This window comes from Gymnodraco acuticeps, unplaced genomic scaffold (genome assembly GCF_902827175.1).
Source record: "Gymnodraco acuticeps unplaced genomic scaffold, fGymAcu1.1, whole genome shotgun sequence".
NCBI lineage: Eukaryota > Metazoa > Chordata > Actinopteri > Perciformes > Bathydraconidae > Gymnodraco > Gymnodraco acuticeps.
Genome location: NW_022990023.1, coordinates 6,029,166 through 6,045,598, shown reverse-complemented (window position 1 = coordinate 6,045,598; position 16,433 = coordinate 6,029,166). Strand labels below are relative to the sequence as shown.

General features: G+C 43.1%; 1 protein-coding gene across 4 annotated transcripts in view; it reads right to left on the bottom strand.

Moving 5' to 3' along the window:
* The window catches only part of trrap (transformation/transcription domain-associated protein), a 119,026-nt gene that overhangs the window by 56,032 nt on the left and 46,561 nt on the right, over positions 1-16,433 (bottom strand). For all 4 annotated transcript variants that reach the window (XM_034214292.1, XM_034214293.1, XM_034214295.1 and 1 more), the window contains 9 exons: positions 16,108-16,314; positions 13,621-13,779; positions 12,380-12,571; positions 8,315-8,425; positions 6,900-7,046; positions 3,683-3,896; positions 3,012-3,140; positions 1,216-1,365; positions 180-379 (listed from right to left, as the gene is read on the bottom strand). In XM_034214292.1, the coding sequence (XP_034070183.1) occupies positions 180-379; positions 1,216-1,365; positions 3,012-3,140; positions 3,683-3,896; positions 6,900-7,046; positions 8,315-8,425; positions 12,380-12,571; positions 13,621-13,779; positions 16,108-16,314 (1,509 nt within the window). The remainder of the gene's footprint in view (positions 1-179; positions 380-1,215; positions 1,366-3,011; positions 3,141-3,682; positions 3,897-6,899; positions 7,047-8,314; positions 8,426-12,379; positions 12,572-13,620; positions 13,780-16,107; positions 16,315-16,433) is intronic.

Genomic DNA, 16,433 nt, shown 5'->3' with positions numbered 1-16,433 from the left:
GGTTGAAAAAATGTGCTTTGCTTGTCCAAAGGTTTCACACGTTTGAAAATGGCTGATTCGCTTCTCTGATTCCCACCTGCTAGTATCAAAGAAATAATGCGACGATCTGCTGAATCTCAACTTTATACTTGTTTGAAAGCATTATATATTTGTTTTACTTCTTAAGAGTCTCTTGTTACCTGATTGGCCGCCATGGGAGAGTTGTTCTTCACCCACTCCTCCACGATCTTGACGACAGCTCGGAGGATTTTGGGGTCAGGTGACTTCTCAATCAGCGAGGTGAGGATGACCTGGATGAAGTTCTTCCTCATCTCCATGCTCATGACTGACAGGCGAGTCTTCACCAGGTCGAGACTCAGCATCACCAGCTCACTGGTCACTATGGGAACAGAGCAGGTAACTTTAGGTAAATTAATTAGATAAGCAATACAGGCACAATCCTAACAGGGAACAGCCTGTCTGGTCAGATAGCCTCTGGTCTTTTAACTGCGCCTGGTGGAGGGTAAATGTCTGTGTTTCCTGATGTAGTCATTAGGGGCCAATTTAAAGCCCTGATAGCATCTTACAGCCATTACCTCCATCTGAGAAGCAACAGGAGTTACGCATGTACAGACCGACTTCTATAAACCTAGTGAAGACAATGAACCGTGATGAATTCTTGTAATAAAAAAAGACATTTGTGAAGCTCTCTGCCTTTGCTGTGTGACACACAAGGCTCAGTGCCATGCTTCAAACAGTGTCTACTCTTTTTAAACTTGTAGCAAAACGGCACAAGGTCACCATCTGTTTGCTTTAGAGACAATACAGGGTGGGAACCAGAGCGGAGGAGCGTTCCCTGTGAAACCAGACTGTATCTGTAGAGAGGATCTCCTCTGACCACAACAGCTACTGAGAACAGAGCTGGGGTCAGTGATTCAAAACCTTTGATACGGTCTTTGAATGGAGCCTGATACTGCTGAGGAACCTGGGATATCTGAGCCCTAACTGAGTCTGAGGAAGGTCAACATAAGAGTGTGCTGTGTACAACTGACCTCACACACAGAAAACCCCTTGGATCAGGTTTAGGGAAAGTACACACACTAGCTTTCATGATAATGTCAGCTGTAACTGCAGAATACACTCAGCTGATATGGTAATTGATGTGTGGTGCACTGATGGTGACTCAGGTGCTGTGAACTGAAGAAGTAAGGTGAGTTGTCAGGGTGTGTTTTGTACCTGTGCTGGTCTCAGTGACCCCCGGGGTGGCCGCCTGGGGGCTCAGGTGTTCCCGCACCATCTTCTGCAGCGAGCGCATGAACACCGAGATGAGCCGGTCGATGTAGCTGGCGTTGTAACTGCAGGCCGACTTCAGGATCATTAGTGTTCCTGGAAGACGAAGGAAAGGGGAGAGAGGAGGATGAAGAAGGAGGAAATGGAGAAAGACAACATATGACAAGAGAAGCTCCGGGGGAAAGTAACAGACACACACCTGGAGTCAGCTGTTCATTCACACAGCATGACAACTAAGGTTGGAATTTGAAGTTTATTACAGAGCCTGCTACCTAGAAGGGATACTTACGTTAAAGGGGACGTATTCTGCTCATTTCAGGTTTCATCATTGTATTGTGTGTCTCTACTGCAGGGTATATGCAGGAATCCTGAAGTCAGATGTAAGACCTTTTTTAAGACCCGTTCTATACATTTTAAGACCTCATCGCCACTTGGAGTTTTAACCGGTTACCTTGGCGACACACTTTACCTCACATTGACTATATACAGTATTGATTGTCCTTCCTCCTTATCTTCCAACCATTTGGACACAGACTTGCATTTCCCCATAACGATGTTGTTTAACAAACGGCGTAAACGGACCTTCGCGCTATCAAGCAGTGAGCGTGCGATGTCCTGTTCAGATGACGTCACATCCAACGGGATGCCATCAATAAACTACACAGAATCACACTACACACCTACGCCATGATTACATTCAGGCAGACTGTAGAGACCAACCTCTTTGGACACTTTATATACTTATTGAAAACAAGCTACAAAATGTAATACCTTGGAAAATGCCGTTTAATACTTTTTAATAGCCTTCATTTTCACTAAATTGATTGATCAACTTTTAATACTTTTTAAGCCCCCGCGGACCCCCTCTACTGGGACATGCTTCAATGTTTAAAAAGCTCTTTATTTTTCTCATACTGCCTGTGCTGAGCCCAGTCTGCTCTGATTGGTTAGCTCTGTTCCGATTGGTCGGTGTCTTAGAGATGTCCCGCCCCTAAGCATATCATGTATGTGTTGGAACGGCTAGCCAATATAAGCTTGATTGTTTCATAAAGATGTCACTTGTTACAGAAGTAAACAAAGGAGTCCAATGGAAGCTTCTTTGGGACAAAAACCTATATAACGCTGCAGGAGAGGAAAACCCCTTTATAGGGCCCCTTTAAAATATCCCTCCCCCCCCCCCGCCCATCACATCAGCTCTACCTCTCTGTGACAGCAGGATACCAAATGCGTTTTATTGACTGCCATTTTGGGAAACCCTATAAAAATGGCATTACCTTTACGGTCCTCTCCAAACCATTTATCACCTTGAGGGCCCTTTATTTGGGAAGCTACAGCATATTTCAAATAAAAACAAAAGAGATATCTCATAACTGTCTCCTTGGAATAAGCTGTAATATCTATATATATATATACTCTGACATCTGGGAAGATAACAGTAATGTTCGAACAGGGAGGGTGGCCAGAAGCAGCAATCCTACCAGGGACAACCTTCCCGAACCGCTGGACTGTGGCCTGGGTTTAAAAAGACCAGATGTTAGCCCGAGCAGCAGGGCTCATCGGCTCGCATTTTAACGACTCACTCAGCGGCTTAATTGCTAAGGTGGCTTGGTATTGTAGAGTTAGAGTGGGAAAATTATTATAATTTTTTAACGCAGAGTTTACGAGCAACAAAGGGAAGGTAACGAGGGAGCACGAGGGATAAATGAGAGGAAGGAAAAAGCGTAGAGAGGTAAAGGTCTTACCGAAGAGCTGTGTGGGGTTCGTGTTGCTTGTGGCTTTCTCATAGTTGGTAAGCCCCTCATAGATGACCTTGCCCACAGCAGCGTACAGACACTCCAACTCCTCATACTTAGATGCCACTGTTGACGTGCCTAGAAGGAGAGAGCAGTGTGTGAAAATCAGAGAACGTAAATCAATGCGTCATCAATCAATGGTCCACATATTTCCACACATCTTTCATAAACACAGAAGAGACTTTGTTAAGATGCGTTCACACTAAGCAAAGTGTAAATTCAGTGCAAGGACGTGGATAGACGCTACTTTCTAAATGTCTGTATAACGTTACTGTGACGATGGAGCAGCTCCTCTGTAGCTTAGCCTAGCCTGATCGATCCGGTTTCCATTCAGATAACACACATTTTAAAGGGTTTGGCCTGCCGTCTTGTAAGCACACTTTCCAAAGCATTGACTGTACTAACCGGTATCAGTATGATGGTATTTCGGCATCATTGTGATACCTGCAATACAATTACGTCACGGTATGTCCATTTTGTTGGTGTCTACGTGGAGATAAGCCCCGTCAGCACGTAGTTAGAGTGATGCAAGTTTACACAGATGATGACATGCAGTGCTTTCCTGAGTTTATAAATAAAGCTGGATTGAAACGGTTCAAATTAAAGCATTTTGCACTCACTAGGCTCTGTGGGGAAGATGCTCATGAGGCGGGACAGGAGGGAGTGGACAGCCCGCAGGACTTTGGTGTTTCCGCAGGTCATGCACGCAGCGATGCCTCTCTGGAGGGGTTTAAAGTGAGCCAGGATGGCCGGGGACTGCAGCACTGTGAGCAGGAAGCAGAGGATCTCCAGTCCAGTGCAGATGTTGGAGATGTTAGCCGCGGCTGGCTGCTCCTGAGAGGAAAACAAAGCGGAGAACAGGAGGTCAGTGGAGTTAAATAAGTACATGAATCATGTTACAAAGGTCTTTTGTACCCTGGTCTTCATATCAAGGTAAATATCCAGGCTTATAAGTCTAGACATTACGACCCTAGAACAAAGCAAGAAAATATATTGTGCAAATTCATCAGTTGATGCATTAATCATTGAAGTTTTTATTTTACATAAACTCCAGACAACTCTGAAATCAATATTCTACACACAGAGGTATTTCTCACACAAAAGCAGCGCTATTAAACTGGAGATCAATGGACAACATCGGGGCCTAATTTAGTCTAAATTGCAGTCAAGGTTTACAACGACGGCGGGGCCAAGAGGATAATCTGGGAAAGATCCATAGCACTAATCTTTGCTAATGAACAAGGTGACTCTAGTGATAAGGCCCCTGGTAGATATTAGGCTGGTATCGATTTGTGTGTGCATGTTTTTGCACGTGCTCGTTTGCCCTCTCACGCCGACTCTTAATCACTGCCATGTCGGTACAATGAGATAACAAGGTGATCCGATTTGAAGCATTGTTCATTAGTGGGAGTAAGACGGCTCGGCAGGTAGAGCGTGCTCCCAGGGGGAAAGGGCCCGTGAGTTTGCATCTGCATAAGACCTGCAGAAAGCCTTGTATTGTCAGACCATTTTCCCCATGGGACCTGGAGGGGCTGATTGGGTTTGAGTGAGGGTAGCTAGAGAAAAACGCGCAGCAGCGATCCCCAAACGGGAATAGAGGAAGTACGTGACGATTGCCGGCGCGTGGCGATAACCTTGTCTGAACAGTGGCGCTGAATCAGACCGGGGAGATGAGTGGAGAAGGAGAGGATAAAAAAAACAGAGGAAGATAAGATGCTGAAAAGAAAAAAGGACGGAGGAGACGGAGGGGAGACGCAGAGAGGCACAGGATGAGGATTTGGGGATGGAGAAGGGCGGAGGGGCTGAATGAGGAAGCACAGGCCAACCCGGATAGACTCCCGTTATCTCGCCACTGTCATTATTTTGTCATTATGGTGGTTGGCGCCTCACTTCATGTATTGCTGATAACAGACAAAGGACTTGGAGGCGTTAGAGCAAACACTAAGACAGAGCTTAGGCGGAGGCAGGGAAACTTCTGCGCTCTCTGGGAAAGCGTACAGCAGGCACGCATTAGTTATCCTTTACTGTTTGATGATTATTGCTTGAAGCTGCAACAACAAGCATGAATTTGTAATCGTTTTTATTCAGACTTGTGTCCCAAAAACACTTTTGGTGACATGCACAGGCGACTTCAGAAGAATCTGTGGAAGGCTTTCAAAGGCAAGTACTATATTCTTTGGAAAGACATTAATAGTCTCCATTGCAAAATACAAAAGGCACCAGTTAAAGGGGCCCTATTGTGCTTTTTGGGGTTTTCCCTTTCCTATAGTGCGTTATATCGTTTTTTGTGCATGTAATTGATGCGACACACTGTTGTGATATAAGGATGTAACACTCGGGCTTCTATTGGCTAGAGCTCCAACACATTGTACTCTGGTTCAAGACAGTGGGTGAAAAGAACTGCTAGTATGAATAAAAGAAAGACCTTTTGAACATTGAAGCATGGAAACATATCATACTAGAGACACAAAATACAAATATGAATCTAGTATGAGCAGAATAGGACCCCTTTACTAATAATGAATCTTTGGAAAAGCCAAGTGACCTCTGGGGACTGCAGTGCAGAAACACAGCAGTAAGTAAGTAACCAGAAACTAGGGGTGTAACGGTACACGTACCCGTACCGAAATTATTCGGTACGGGCCCTTCGGTTCGGTACAGGTGTGTACCGAAGTGTACCGAACGAATATAACGTTAAACGTAAAAAATTGAGAACGTGAATAACTTTTTGGAAGTAATCTCAGGTGCTGCGTCGCAGCATTCAGAGTAATTTGGTCACATTGGGTTCAACATAGAGCGAGCAAGTCATTTCATTGGATGAGAGGCATACTATAAGAGCTGGTCAGAGGGATGCGTTCAAATGTAGTCAGTAATTTGAGGAACTGTCGAAAATTAATGGCGAACGCAGATAAAGTTGAGCTCGAAAATCCTCCAGCATCATTGAAGTCTCCGGTTTGGGAACATTTTGGTTTCGCAGTTACGTACAAGGATGAGGGACAAAGACAGGTGGACCGAACCAAAGCTGTTTGTCGGCATTGTTCAACTAACATTGGTTACGTGGCTGGCAATACATCAAACTTGCACACTCTTGAAAAGGCATCACCCGAACGTGAATATCACCGGTACCAAAAGACTGAAGTGCAAACCCAACTCCCACTAGCATGTTAGCCTCCACCACTCGCAGAGAGTTCAGACCGAGCCAAAGCTATTACAAACGCCAAATATCCTTATGTTGCCATGTCAGCAAAGCGCTACCTGGCTGTATCTGCTACCTCAGACATTGTTAGTGCCAGCAGATCTGCCCTTTCGGCAAGCAATGTGGACAAGTTAATCTTTCTTTAAAAAAAACATGAAAATACAATGACAAGCAAGTCCTAATGTCAAACTGGCTGCTTAGGAACTAGTACAGTACAGTTCAAATACAGATTATTTCAGTTCATCGAAATGCTGCACCTTAATGTTCATTTTATTATATTTTGTATTTATTTGAGTGAATATTCACAGTTTAATAATAATTAAAAACCCAAAACTAAGAGTTTATGTTTTGTGAGTACTAGTACAGTAAAGTTCAAATACAGATTATTTCAGTTCATCGAAATGCTGCACCTTAATGTTTATTTTATTATATTTTGTATTTATTTGAGTGAATACATTATTCACAGTTTAATAATAATAATACAAAAAAATATATATATGTTTTGTTTTGTGAAAAAAAAATCTGCTGTACCGAAAACGTACCGAACCGAACCGTGACCAAAAAACCGAGGTACGTACCGAACCGAAATGTTTGTGAACCGTTACACCCCTACCAGAAACGTTACCATAATGCGTTCTTACCACAGTCATGAGCAGCTTGTCGAACCACTGCAGCTTGAGCTCTGCGCGCGGCCACATGTCGGGCCTGAGGGCGGACTTCATGAGGCTGACGCAGCGCCGCGACAGCAGCTCCCCCGGAGACCCCGCCACGTTGGTGCTGTCGTTCACCTGGACAGGAGACGAAGACAAAAGTTGGTGATCATTATCAGTGTCTTCATCTCTGATAGAATGTATTTTGATTCTTTTGTTGTTTCCTAAATGTTCAGAAACAGAATCCCTTTATGAGTCCCACAGAGGGGACATTTGCATTGTTACAGCAGAAAAAGAGCCAAAGACAGCTTAATGTTACCTAAGCATGCACAACAAAGTATTAAAGATATCAAATTAAAAAAGTTACACATTTTACAAAATACACATCCTGTAATAGCTCTGAGGATTTAGCAGCCAGGTATATATTGCACAGTTTTTAACGGCATATATATATATATATATATAGCACATATTGCACATAGTTGGTATTTAACAACAAGAGGTGTTATAGTCTGTGTTGTTGTTGTGTGTGGGGGTCTACTAGGGGCCGTGGTGGTTATATAGTCACATTGTTAGTGCTAAAAATACAAATATTGAAAAAGATATAATGGCGTAAAGGGGTGATAAACAACACAGAGCAAGAAGAGACCAGGACTGCTATATTACTGTTATTTTATTCATGCAGCTACAGTGGGAGGGAGCCCTGCAGAAGCTTCATGTTCAGAAGCATCCTGGAGCAAGTCAATGAATCCCTATCAGCTGCAGGTGTGCTGTTCCTTGGTGGATGTTAATCCTCTGGGGGGCCGGGGGAAAAGATACCATTTTTCCTACAGGGATCGATTCAGTATCACAATACACTGTTATCGAGCGGGGTACAAAGAGAAGATTATGTTTCTTTAGACTGTTCAGTGAGCAGCGATTCATCCCCAGCGGTTATACAGAAGGTTATAATCAACAGAGATGGTTGGATGAGCAGTGAGAAAGGAGCTTGGCCCCGAAAAAGAAAGAAAGAAAGTAGGAAAGAGTCAAGGTGAGTGAAACCTCAGCAGTCTATTTCAAGCAAGGTCATCACTGCCACTAAACCAAGGGACAGCTGTGTGAGGCGACGCATACAGGACTGTGTGTGTGTCTAAACGTATCTCTACACACACACAGCCACCAGGTGTGTCCTACCTTCACAACAGAGGGGCAAGGATGGCTGTGTCCTACCTGGCAGGCACTACGGATGGCAGAACTGAACCTAGTGTGTGTCAGAGTTGGAGGGTGGTGTGTGTGTGTGTGTATTTGAGAGAGTTGGAGGGTGGTGTGTGTGTGTGTGTGTGTGTGTGTGTGTGTGTGTGTGTGTGTGCGTGTGTGTGTGTGTGTGTGTGTGTGTGTGTGTGTGTGTGTGTGTGTGAAGGTGTTACCTGGCATGCGATCCTGATGAGGAAGTTGACCACGGTGTCCGTATGTTGTTTCTCGACAGGCTTTGTGAGCAGGGTCTCTGTTCCTGGCATGGACTGGCTGCGGCCAAACACCTGAAAAACACATCAAAAAACATTTGAGGTTTTAATATTTCTGTTATTTTTTTGTTTTAAAGATAAAAAGGTCAAAATACAGCTAGCAAAATGTTAAAAGAACGATATTTTTTACATTAAGTGTGCAAGGAATAGCATTTTACATTAACTATACATGCAAAATGTACAGTGTGAAGGGTAATAATAAAACTAAACTTCATAGTAAAACTCAGGGACAGCGGTGCAGACGCTGCATGGTCTGCATTTAGGAGGGAATATCAAAGAGCCTGTACAAAGTGAGGGGTTTGTGTGCATTTCTAAGAGTGGAAAGTAGGCTGCAACTAGGACTTTCTGAAAATAATCCTGGCACATTGTTTGACTAATTAACTTTTTTTTTCATCTTAAGCAAAAACAAATGCTGCCGTTGCATTTTTCTATAACACGGGACGAAGAAAAAAAAACACTGCTACTATTAAGAGTTGCGCTACAGAGAGTAAAATAGCTTTCAGTATAAAAGCAATTTTGAGCACTTATTAATAAAAAACAATCCATCTTAAAGGTAGGGTGGGTAAGAATGGAGAAACCAGCTCGAGTGCGCTAGAATTTGAAAGTATGCAAAAAATCTGCCACTTCCTCACAGAGCCCCTCCTCCAACACACACGAACGCGCACATGACCAATGAGGGCACGAGATGAGTTTGTGCCCAGATGGAAGGCTGACAGGCAGGTAGGCCATCCAGTTACTTTAGCCGGGCCGGCTCAGATGATTGGTCGTGCTTTTTACAGCGCCACGGCTTCCACAGATGACATGTTTTAATGGATTTATTGTCAAAGCATTTAATATATTCATTGCTATCGGGATGTTAAGAGCATTCCATGGAATATAACAAAAAGGGTTTCTGAAGTGAATTACCTACCCCACCTTTAAAATGTGCAACCTGTTATTTGAACTTGCTTTTCAGGAAAATGTATGCAAATAGAGAAGGTCCAAATGTTTGGTTTTTTTAAATATCAAGTTTTGGGATTAATTATTCTTTAAATGTGAAGATTAATTTGTGCTGTTGTGTTTTTTTTTTAGGTAAAAGAGAAACAAATGTTAACAATATCTTGAGTTACACCTGAATACTTGGAAACAGACGACAAATATTGGTGAGTTGTTCAAAATGTATAAAAAAGGATGTTCACATCACATTAAATAAGGAATACTGAAAATCACCAGGATAAGTATTCTTAGGGTGGTCCTTAAAATTTAAAGTGGGAAAGTTTAAGCTCCAATCCCCAGAATTCATTCTATTAGTCACGAAAACTCTCCTGGTGAATGTTTTCCAGCTGAGGCTACACTTCAAGGTCGATGAGGGAGGGGTACATGTTGTTGGAATTTGAATACAATTCACCAGGAGAGTTTTCTTGACTATCATAACAAATTCCGGTGGTTGGAGCTTAAAATAAATGAATTTGAAAATGTACATGGCACTAAGGACCACCCTAAAGTATTCTACAATAGTTAAGGAGAATAAATCAACTTCATACAGTTGCAAGAAAAAGTATGTGAACCCTTTGGATTCTCCACACATAGCGTTGTGTGTTCCTTCCAAACAACTCAACTTTGGTTTCATCTGTCCACAGAATATGTTGCCAGTAGTGCTGTGGAACATCCAGGTGCTCTTTTGCAAACTTCAAACGTGCAGCAATGTTTTTTCTACAGCAGTGGCTTCCTCCGTGGTGTCCTCCCATGAACTCCATTCTTGTTCAGTGTTACGTATCGTAGATTCGTCAACAGAGATGTTAGCATGTGCCAGAGATTTCTTTAAGTCTCTAGCTGACACTCTAGGATTCTTCTTCACCTCATTGAGCATTCTGCGCTGTGCTCTTGCACTCATCTTTACAGGACGGCCACTCCTAGGGAGAGTAGCAACAGCGCTGAACTTTCTCCATTTAGAGACAACTTGTCTTGACTGATGAACATCGAGGCTTTCAGAGATACTTTTGTAACCCTTTCCAGCTTTATGCAAGTCAACAATTCTTAATCGTAGGTCTTCTGAGAGCTCTTTTGTGCGAGGCATGGTTCACATCTGGCAATGCTTCTTAAGAATAGCACATTCAAAACTGGTGTGTATTTTTTATAGGGCAGCTTTAACCAACACCTCCAATCTCGTCTCATTGATTGGACTCCAGGTTGGCTGACTCCTGACTCCAATTAGCTCTTGAAGAAGTCTTTAGCCTAGGGGTTCACATACTTGTTCCACCCTGCACTGTGAATGTTTCCATGGTGTGTTCAATAAAAACATATAATTGTTTGTGTGGTATTAGTTTAAGCAGACTGTGTTTGTCTATTGTTGTGACCTAGATGAAGATCAGAACACATTTTATGACCACATACTTTTTCTTGCAACTGTATGTATTAGAGACAGACTATATTGTAATTCAACGACTCTTCTTGGAACAAAGGCATCTCATCTTTGAGTTTGAGGCGGGAAATACAACAGATCACAGAGGGATTGGAGATGAGACAGATGTGAGGCTGAATTTGTGTCGTTAGGAAAAATGGATTAAGGCAACAACAACCGCGCTGTCACCTCCTGTCGGCAGTTTTTTGTTCCAGACAGATGAAAAATGGCTGTTTGATCAAAGTATCTTTCAAACCGTTCTGCGATCATTCAGGGAAGTGGAACTGAGGGACAGGCAGACTTTGAGGCTAAGAAGACGCTCTTGTAAATGTTGGAGGTGGTAACAAATAACACAAAGGCTTCAATTCAATCCCACAACTTCTCCGTACCCACACAAATCTACAATAAACTGCAAATTAAGATAGACATTTTATATTACAGGTGTTACTACTTGGAGGCTACATTGTTTTTTAGTTGTTATACTTAGAATCATTTATACCTGTGTCTAGCATAGAAAATGGTAGAAGGGTTATTTAAATATAAGGTTGTTTATGTTGGGACTGTTACAATAACCAAGCGGCGCATGAACACCAGCATTAAAGCAAGAAAAGGTTTTTAAAAATAGATTTCTTTGGGAGTTGTATTATTATTAGTCTGAGAGATGCTGATAGGAAACCATGTAAATGTCACCAGCCCTATTTCCCCCCTCTCCATTAACCCTTGTGTTGTGTTCCAAAGCTGTTACCGTTCATGGTGCTCGCGGGTCAACTTTGACCCATGATTTATCTCAGTCCAAAACACACACAAAAAATTACTATCATCCAATATTGTTTTAACTACATCATAACTAACTTATAATGCATTCATAACCGTACAATCCTGTTTAATGTTATGGCCCAAAACACATTACACCACATAATGCACACGTGCATGTGTGTGTTCAGGTTCAAGTGTTAGTGTACATATTCTTTGAGGGGGGGGGGTATCAGAGGGAGGGGAGATCAGGTGCATGTTGCGAAAAATTATTGTTACAGTGGATGAAGGCGGTGGGGGAGGGGTATCTAAAGTCAAAGGTGAATCTTGATTGGGCCAAATTTGACCTTGAGTCACCCAAAACAATTCCCCAGAGCCCAACACCAAATGATACACTTTTTTTTTTAGAGACCTTCAGACTTGGCAGAAATGGTCAAAATCTGTTCTGTAGTGTTTATATATCTGCTGTGGAGGATATCATGAAGCCTTGTTCCGATACAAAAAACTAGAGTGTAGTTATTATATAGTTTTAACTTGAAACGGGTCACGGGAGACCCGAACACAACATAAGGGTTAAAGGCTAAACATACGTTTTTGTTTCTGTCGGAGGGAGGGAAGCTAGCCCAAAATCTTGCAGCTGTAACACTACCTCTTGAAGAAGGAGCCTCATTTAGCTGTGAGTGTCACTACAGATGGAGTTCCCTCTTTCACACAGTGGGAGTGTGTAGGGGACGGTTTGGAATTAGGCCAGAGAGTTACCCACTATAAAGCGAATCCATGGACAAAGTGACCGGCCACTGGATCCTGTCCTAAACCCTTTTTCTAAACAAACTCACCGCTGATGGAGCTCCTGTTGCCGTGCGGAACCTCTTGGCGTCCGGTCCTGCAGCAGCAGCAGCAGCAGCTCCTCCTCCTCCTCCTGGAGCAGTGACAGCCGAGGAAGAAGAAGCTTCCAGAGACAGAGCTCGTTTCACTGCCCCCCCGCTCGTCCCCTCACCACCAGCCACAGCTTCAGCATCCGACTCCGGCTGGACAGTCAGGAGATTCAAAGGTGTTATGCACAAAGCTACAGTGTAGAAATGGCAATGACATTCTTCTGACCTGAGCTGCTCCAACATATATAATAAAATACAAAAAACTAAATAAAAAGTATTGCAAAAAGTGTATATAGAGTAGGGCTGAACGATTAATCGATTTTAAATCGAAATCACGATTTGAGATAATGCCATTATCAAATCGCAAAGTATGCGATTTTTTTTTCTTCTTGTGTGTCAGTCTTCCACACCAATCAGAAGTGCTGTGCTCCACATGTACCAGCCATTGTTAATCAATCAGAAGTGGCCCATGATAGAAGGTGATAGACAGATTGATCCAATCACCTGCCAAGTGCTTTTGAAGGTGCCCGCCCTTTCCAAATGACTTCCAATGGAGCTCTCCTAGATGGTTTCTGAGTCAGGTTAGTAATGCTCCATCACATGTTTCTATTACAGGGTGAATCTTAAACTGAAGCTTGACTTTAAAGCAACCCAACGGAAGTTTCATGTAAGTTTAGTTCTTTCACTCGTAGCTCGGGCTGCAGGGGTGCTAGAGACGGGAGTACGTTGATACGACCTTCCTAGCCGGAGTTATGGCCGCATTTTACAATAAACTTCCGTTGGGTCGCTTAAAATTAGATGTCGCAATTCGAATCGCAATATTTGTCAGAAAAATCGCAATTCGATTTTTCCCCAAAATCGTGCAGCCCTAATATAGAGGAAGTGAAGAGGAGCATTACGTTAGTACAGCTGACAGAATGAAACCAAAGAGTATATGTGCTGTAGTTTCTGACCACAGCAGTATTTATGGACTAAGACAATGTTTGATAAATGGCCCTTTCTTGTGACATAATAAGCATGTCAGCAGTGATTCATTAGAAACGCGTAGAATAGAGAATAGAGAGAAGTTAAGGCATTCAGTCATTTCAACAAGGCGCCTTAAAACACTGTTGTTGTTCACACACTCATAAGGAAATAAAAACTGTACGAAGACAGCCTCCTGAATGTTTGTTATGATATTTTATATAAATCCATGAACACACCAGCTGGTCTTTGATCCTCTGTAACTCCCACTTGATGACGACTTCAGCCAGATCCACGGCCAGCTTCCTCTGCTCGATGGTCACACTGGGGGTGAAGCCGAGGCGCTGCATGGCGCTGATCATGTGCTGAACCAGGTGGTGGCGCACTGGGTAGTACACCTGGAAGGACACAGCTGTGCGTTAACAACAGAGGAATCAATGATACGTTAAATCAGTCGGATAAAATAATAATAAAAAGTGATTAAACTTCAAGAATATTACAATCTGCTGCGTGAAAGCTTCCATACTTGGTATTCTAAACACAGAGTGCCTTGTTAGACTTGACTGCATGTTCTTCTCCTAAAGCTCTGACGCCAGATGGTCAGTGATGCCGATGGCAGAGTTCAAAAGAAGGATAGTGAGAAAGGCTGAACAGATGACAGAGCAGTACTTAAAGAACACAAAACCTTTACATAAAATGTAGCTTGGGACATTTTTTATTTTATATTCCTTACTTTACAAACAAGCAAAACTTAAGCGTCTACACTGCAAAATTAATTTGAAAGACACACTGCATACGTTTCCCAAAATGTGCTCCAAGTTCTGCATATTCAATTCACATTGGTTGGCTATTTCTGGTTTGGCAAACTTGTTTTGGGAGCAACCTCTGACTTCCCCCAGCTTCGAGTTAAATGATCACATATGAATTACAATAGCTTCGACTGCCTTAGCAACCATCCAAAAAGCAATTAAGAGGGGTGTTTTGGGGTAATTCTTCCAAGCAGTTGTTCCATCTAAATGCCAGATAATCAGAGGTCAGCGATGGCCCGAGGAGCACCATAATCACGAATGCTATAAACGTGATTCCAAATGCCACTGCTTTTGTTTTTGGGGAGAATTGAATTTTTTAACATTGCCAATTCTTCGCTCCAGATTTTAAGGTGATAATTCCCAATCACTTTGAGCCACTGAGTCAGAAGAGGCAAAACTCTGAAGTTGTATTCCCACTTAGTCTCAAGGACATGATGACACACACTTAGCCCTGAGAATTCACACTCAAGAGTCACTTAGCTTCATCGCAAACTGAACCGGGACTCTTCAAACGCGCTGACAAGAGAGCAAGAGATGAGGTGTCTATCTGCCAGTGTCAGAGAATATTAAAGCCTCTCACTTTGAGGGTAATTATAGTCGATAGAGCGCGGCTTCACAGGCCCTTAATGACAGCGTGGCTAAGCCCTGTCCATCACGTGTGCACACACACAAACACACGCCATTTCTTTATCAAACACACACACGCACACAAGGTCTCTCATCTGTCTGTCATTATCTGCTCCCCAGCGTAATTATGCTGATGTGATTACATTAGATTAGTCATCTGGCCCAGTGAGAGCAGCCTGTCAGTGAGACAGAGGGGAGCTGAGGGGAACGTCAGTCTTCTGCTGAGAGACCCTCGCTCTCTGACCCGGCGAGGCAGCGGACAGCAGCCGGCCGGGCGAGAGGGCACAAAGTGTGTGTGAAGTTTGAGGAGGAAGGCAAAAAAAAAAAGGCCAACCATCCTTTAGTAGGCGTGCACCGTGATACTCCTACTTTTACTTAAGTACAAGATCTGAGTACTTGGAGGTGCCTGCATTAAGGCGATTAAAGGTGGTTAGCACTGCTGCCTAGATCTGATCCTGTTTTTGATTAGGAGGCACTGTCAATTTCAAACTCAAATTTGGTCAAACTAGTCCAAAAAACGATAAACTGGGTCAGACAAGATGATCCAACTTTTAATGATGATGCTCCATTCCTATTAGGCCCGGTTAAGAGGCATCATTTAATTCAGGGCACTCAGATAATCAGTAAAAATAGCTCCTCAGCTGTTTTCCCCCACATGTGGTTCTCTGAAATTGCCGAAGCCACACTGAGCAGGGAGGCTGGTCGGGGATTTGCATGATTCCCAGATAACCCTGGTTTACAGGAAATGAGACACAGTGACATTTGATAGTCAGTAATTAGTTCTCCTTGAAAAGGTGGTCTAAACAGGGCAGCATTTGTTTTGATTATTCCGTACGGCCCAGCCAGCCAAATGAAAACCACTGGGTGTCAATACATCCAAGACAGAGTGCAGGAATGAGTCTTTAAGCCGGGAATGAGTCCTAAATCAGGGAATTAGTTAGTTTTTTTTTACCCGTCTTTTGGTTCGATGCCTGACCTAAGATCTGTGATTAACTCAAGCTTACAAGATTTTAAGATTTGTCGCATCTTAAAGAAGGCGTTCCCTAAAAAGTTGCTAAATGAAACTGCATTAGCTGCCGTTAGCTTAGCGGTGGTGACTTGCTTCTCACTTCTGGCAATTGCACTAAAAAAAGATGTTTGATTTTTGAAAATCACATCGGCTTTTGTCGTCCATTTGTCCCTTTGATGCCAACTTCCGGGTCAGCTTGTAAACAAATCACTGCACCACTCATAGTGATGGGCTGACAGAAAGTGGTGTTGACAAAACTGATTTCTGTTATATCTGCTCACCCTGAAGTGCTGCACGATGAGGTGCAGTATGTGGACCAGCTGTGGTACAGTGTGTCCCTCCTCCACGATGATTTTGCGAGTCCAGTGCGTCAACATCTGGTGGCCGTCCTCCATGCGGGCGGGAACAGCTGGAGTGAGGATGGCCATCGCCTGTCGCACGATGGCCCGAGCCTCCATGGTGTGGGCCTTCAGCAGGCTGTGGAAGACCTGAACAGAGGAGAGGTTATGTTGTTTTTCTATCATTCTATAATCTACATGTTGTGTAGCATTGATGCTTATAGATATCTTTTTAATCAATTACAGTAAAACATTTATTATAAATAGTA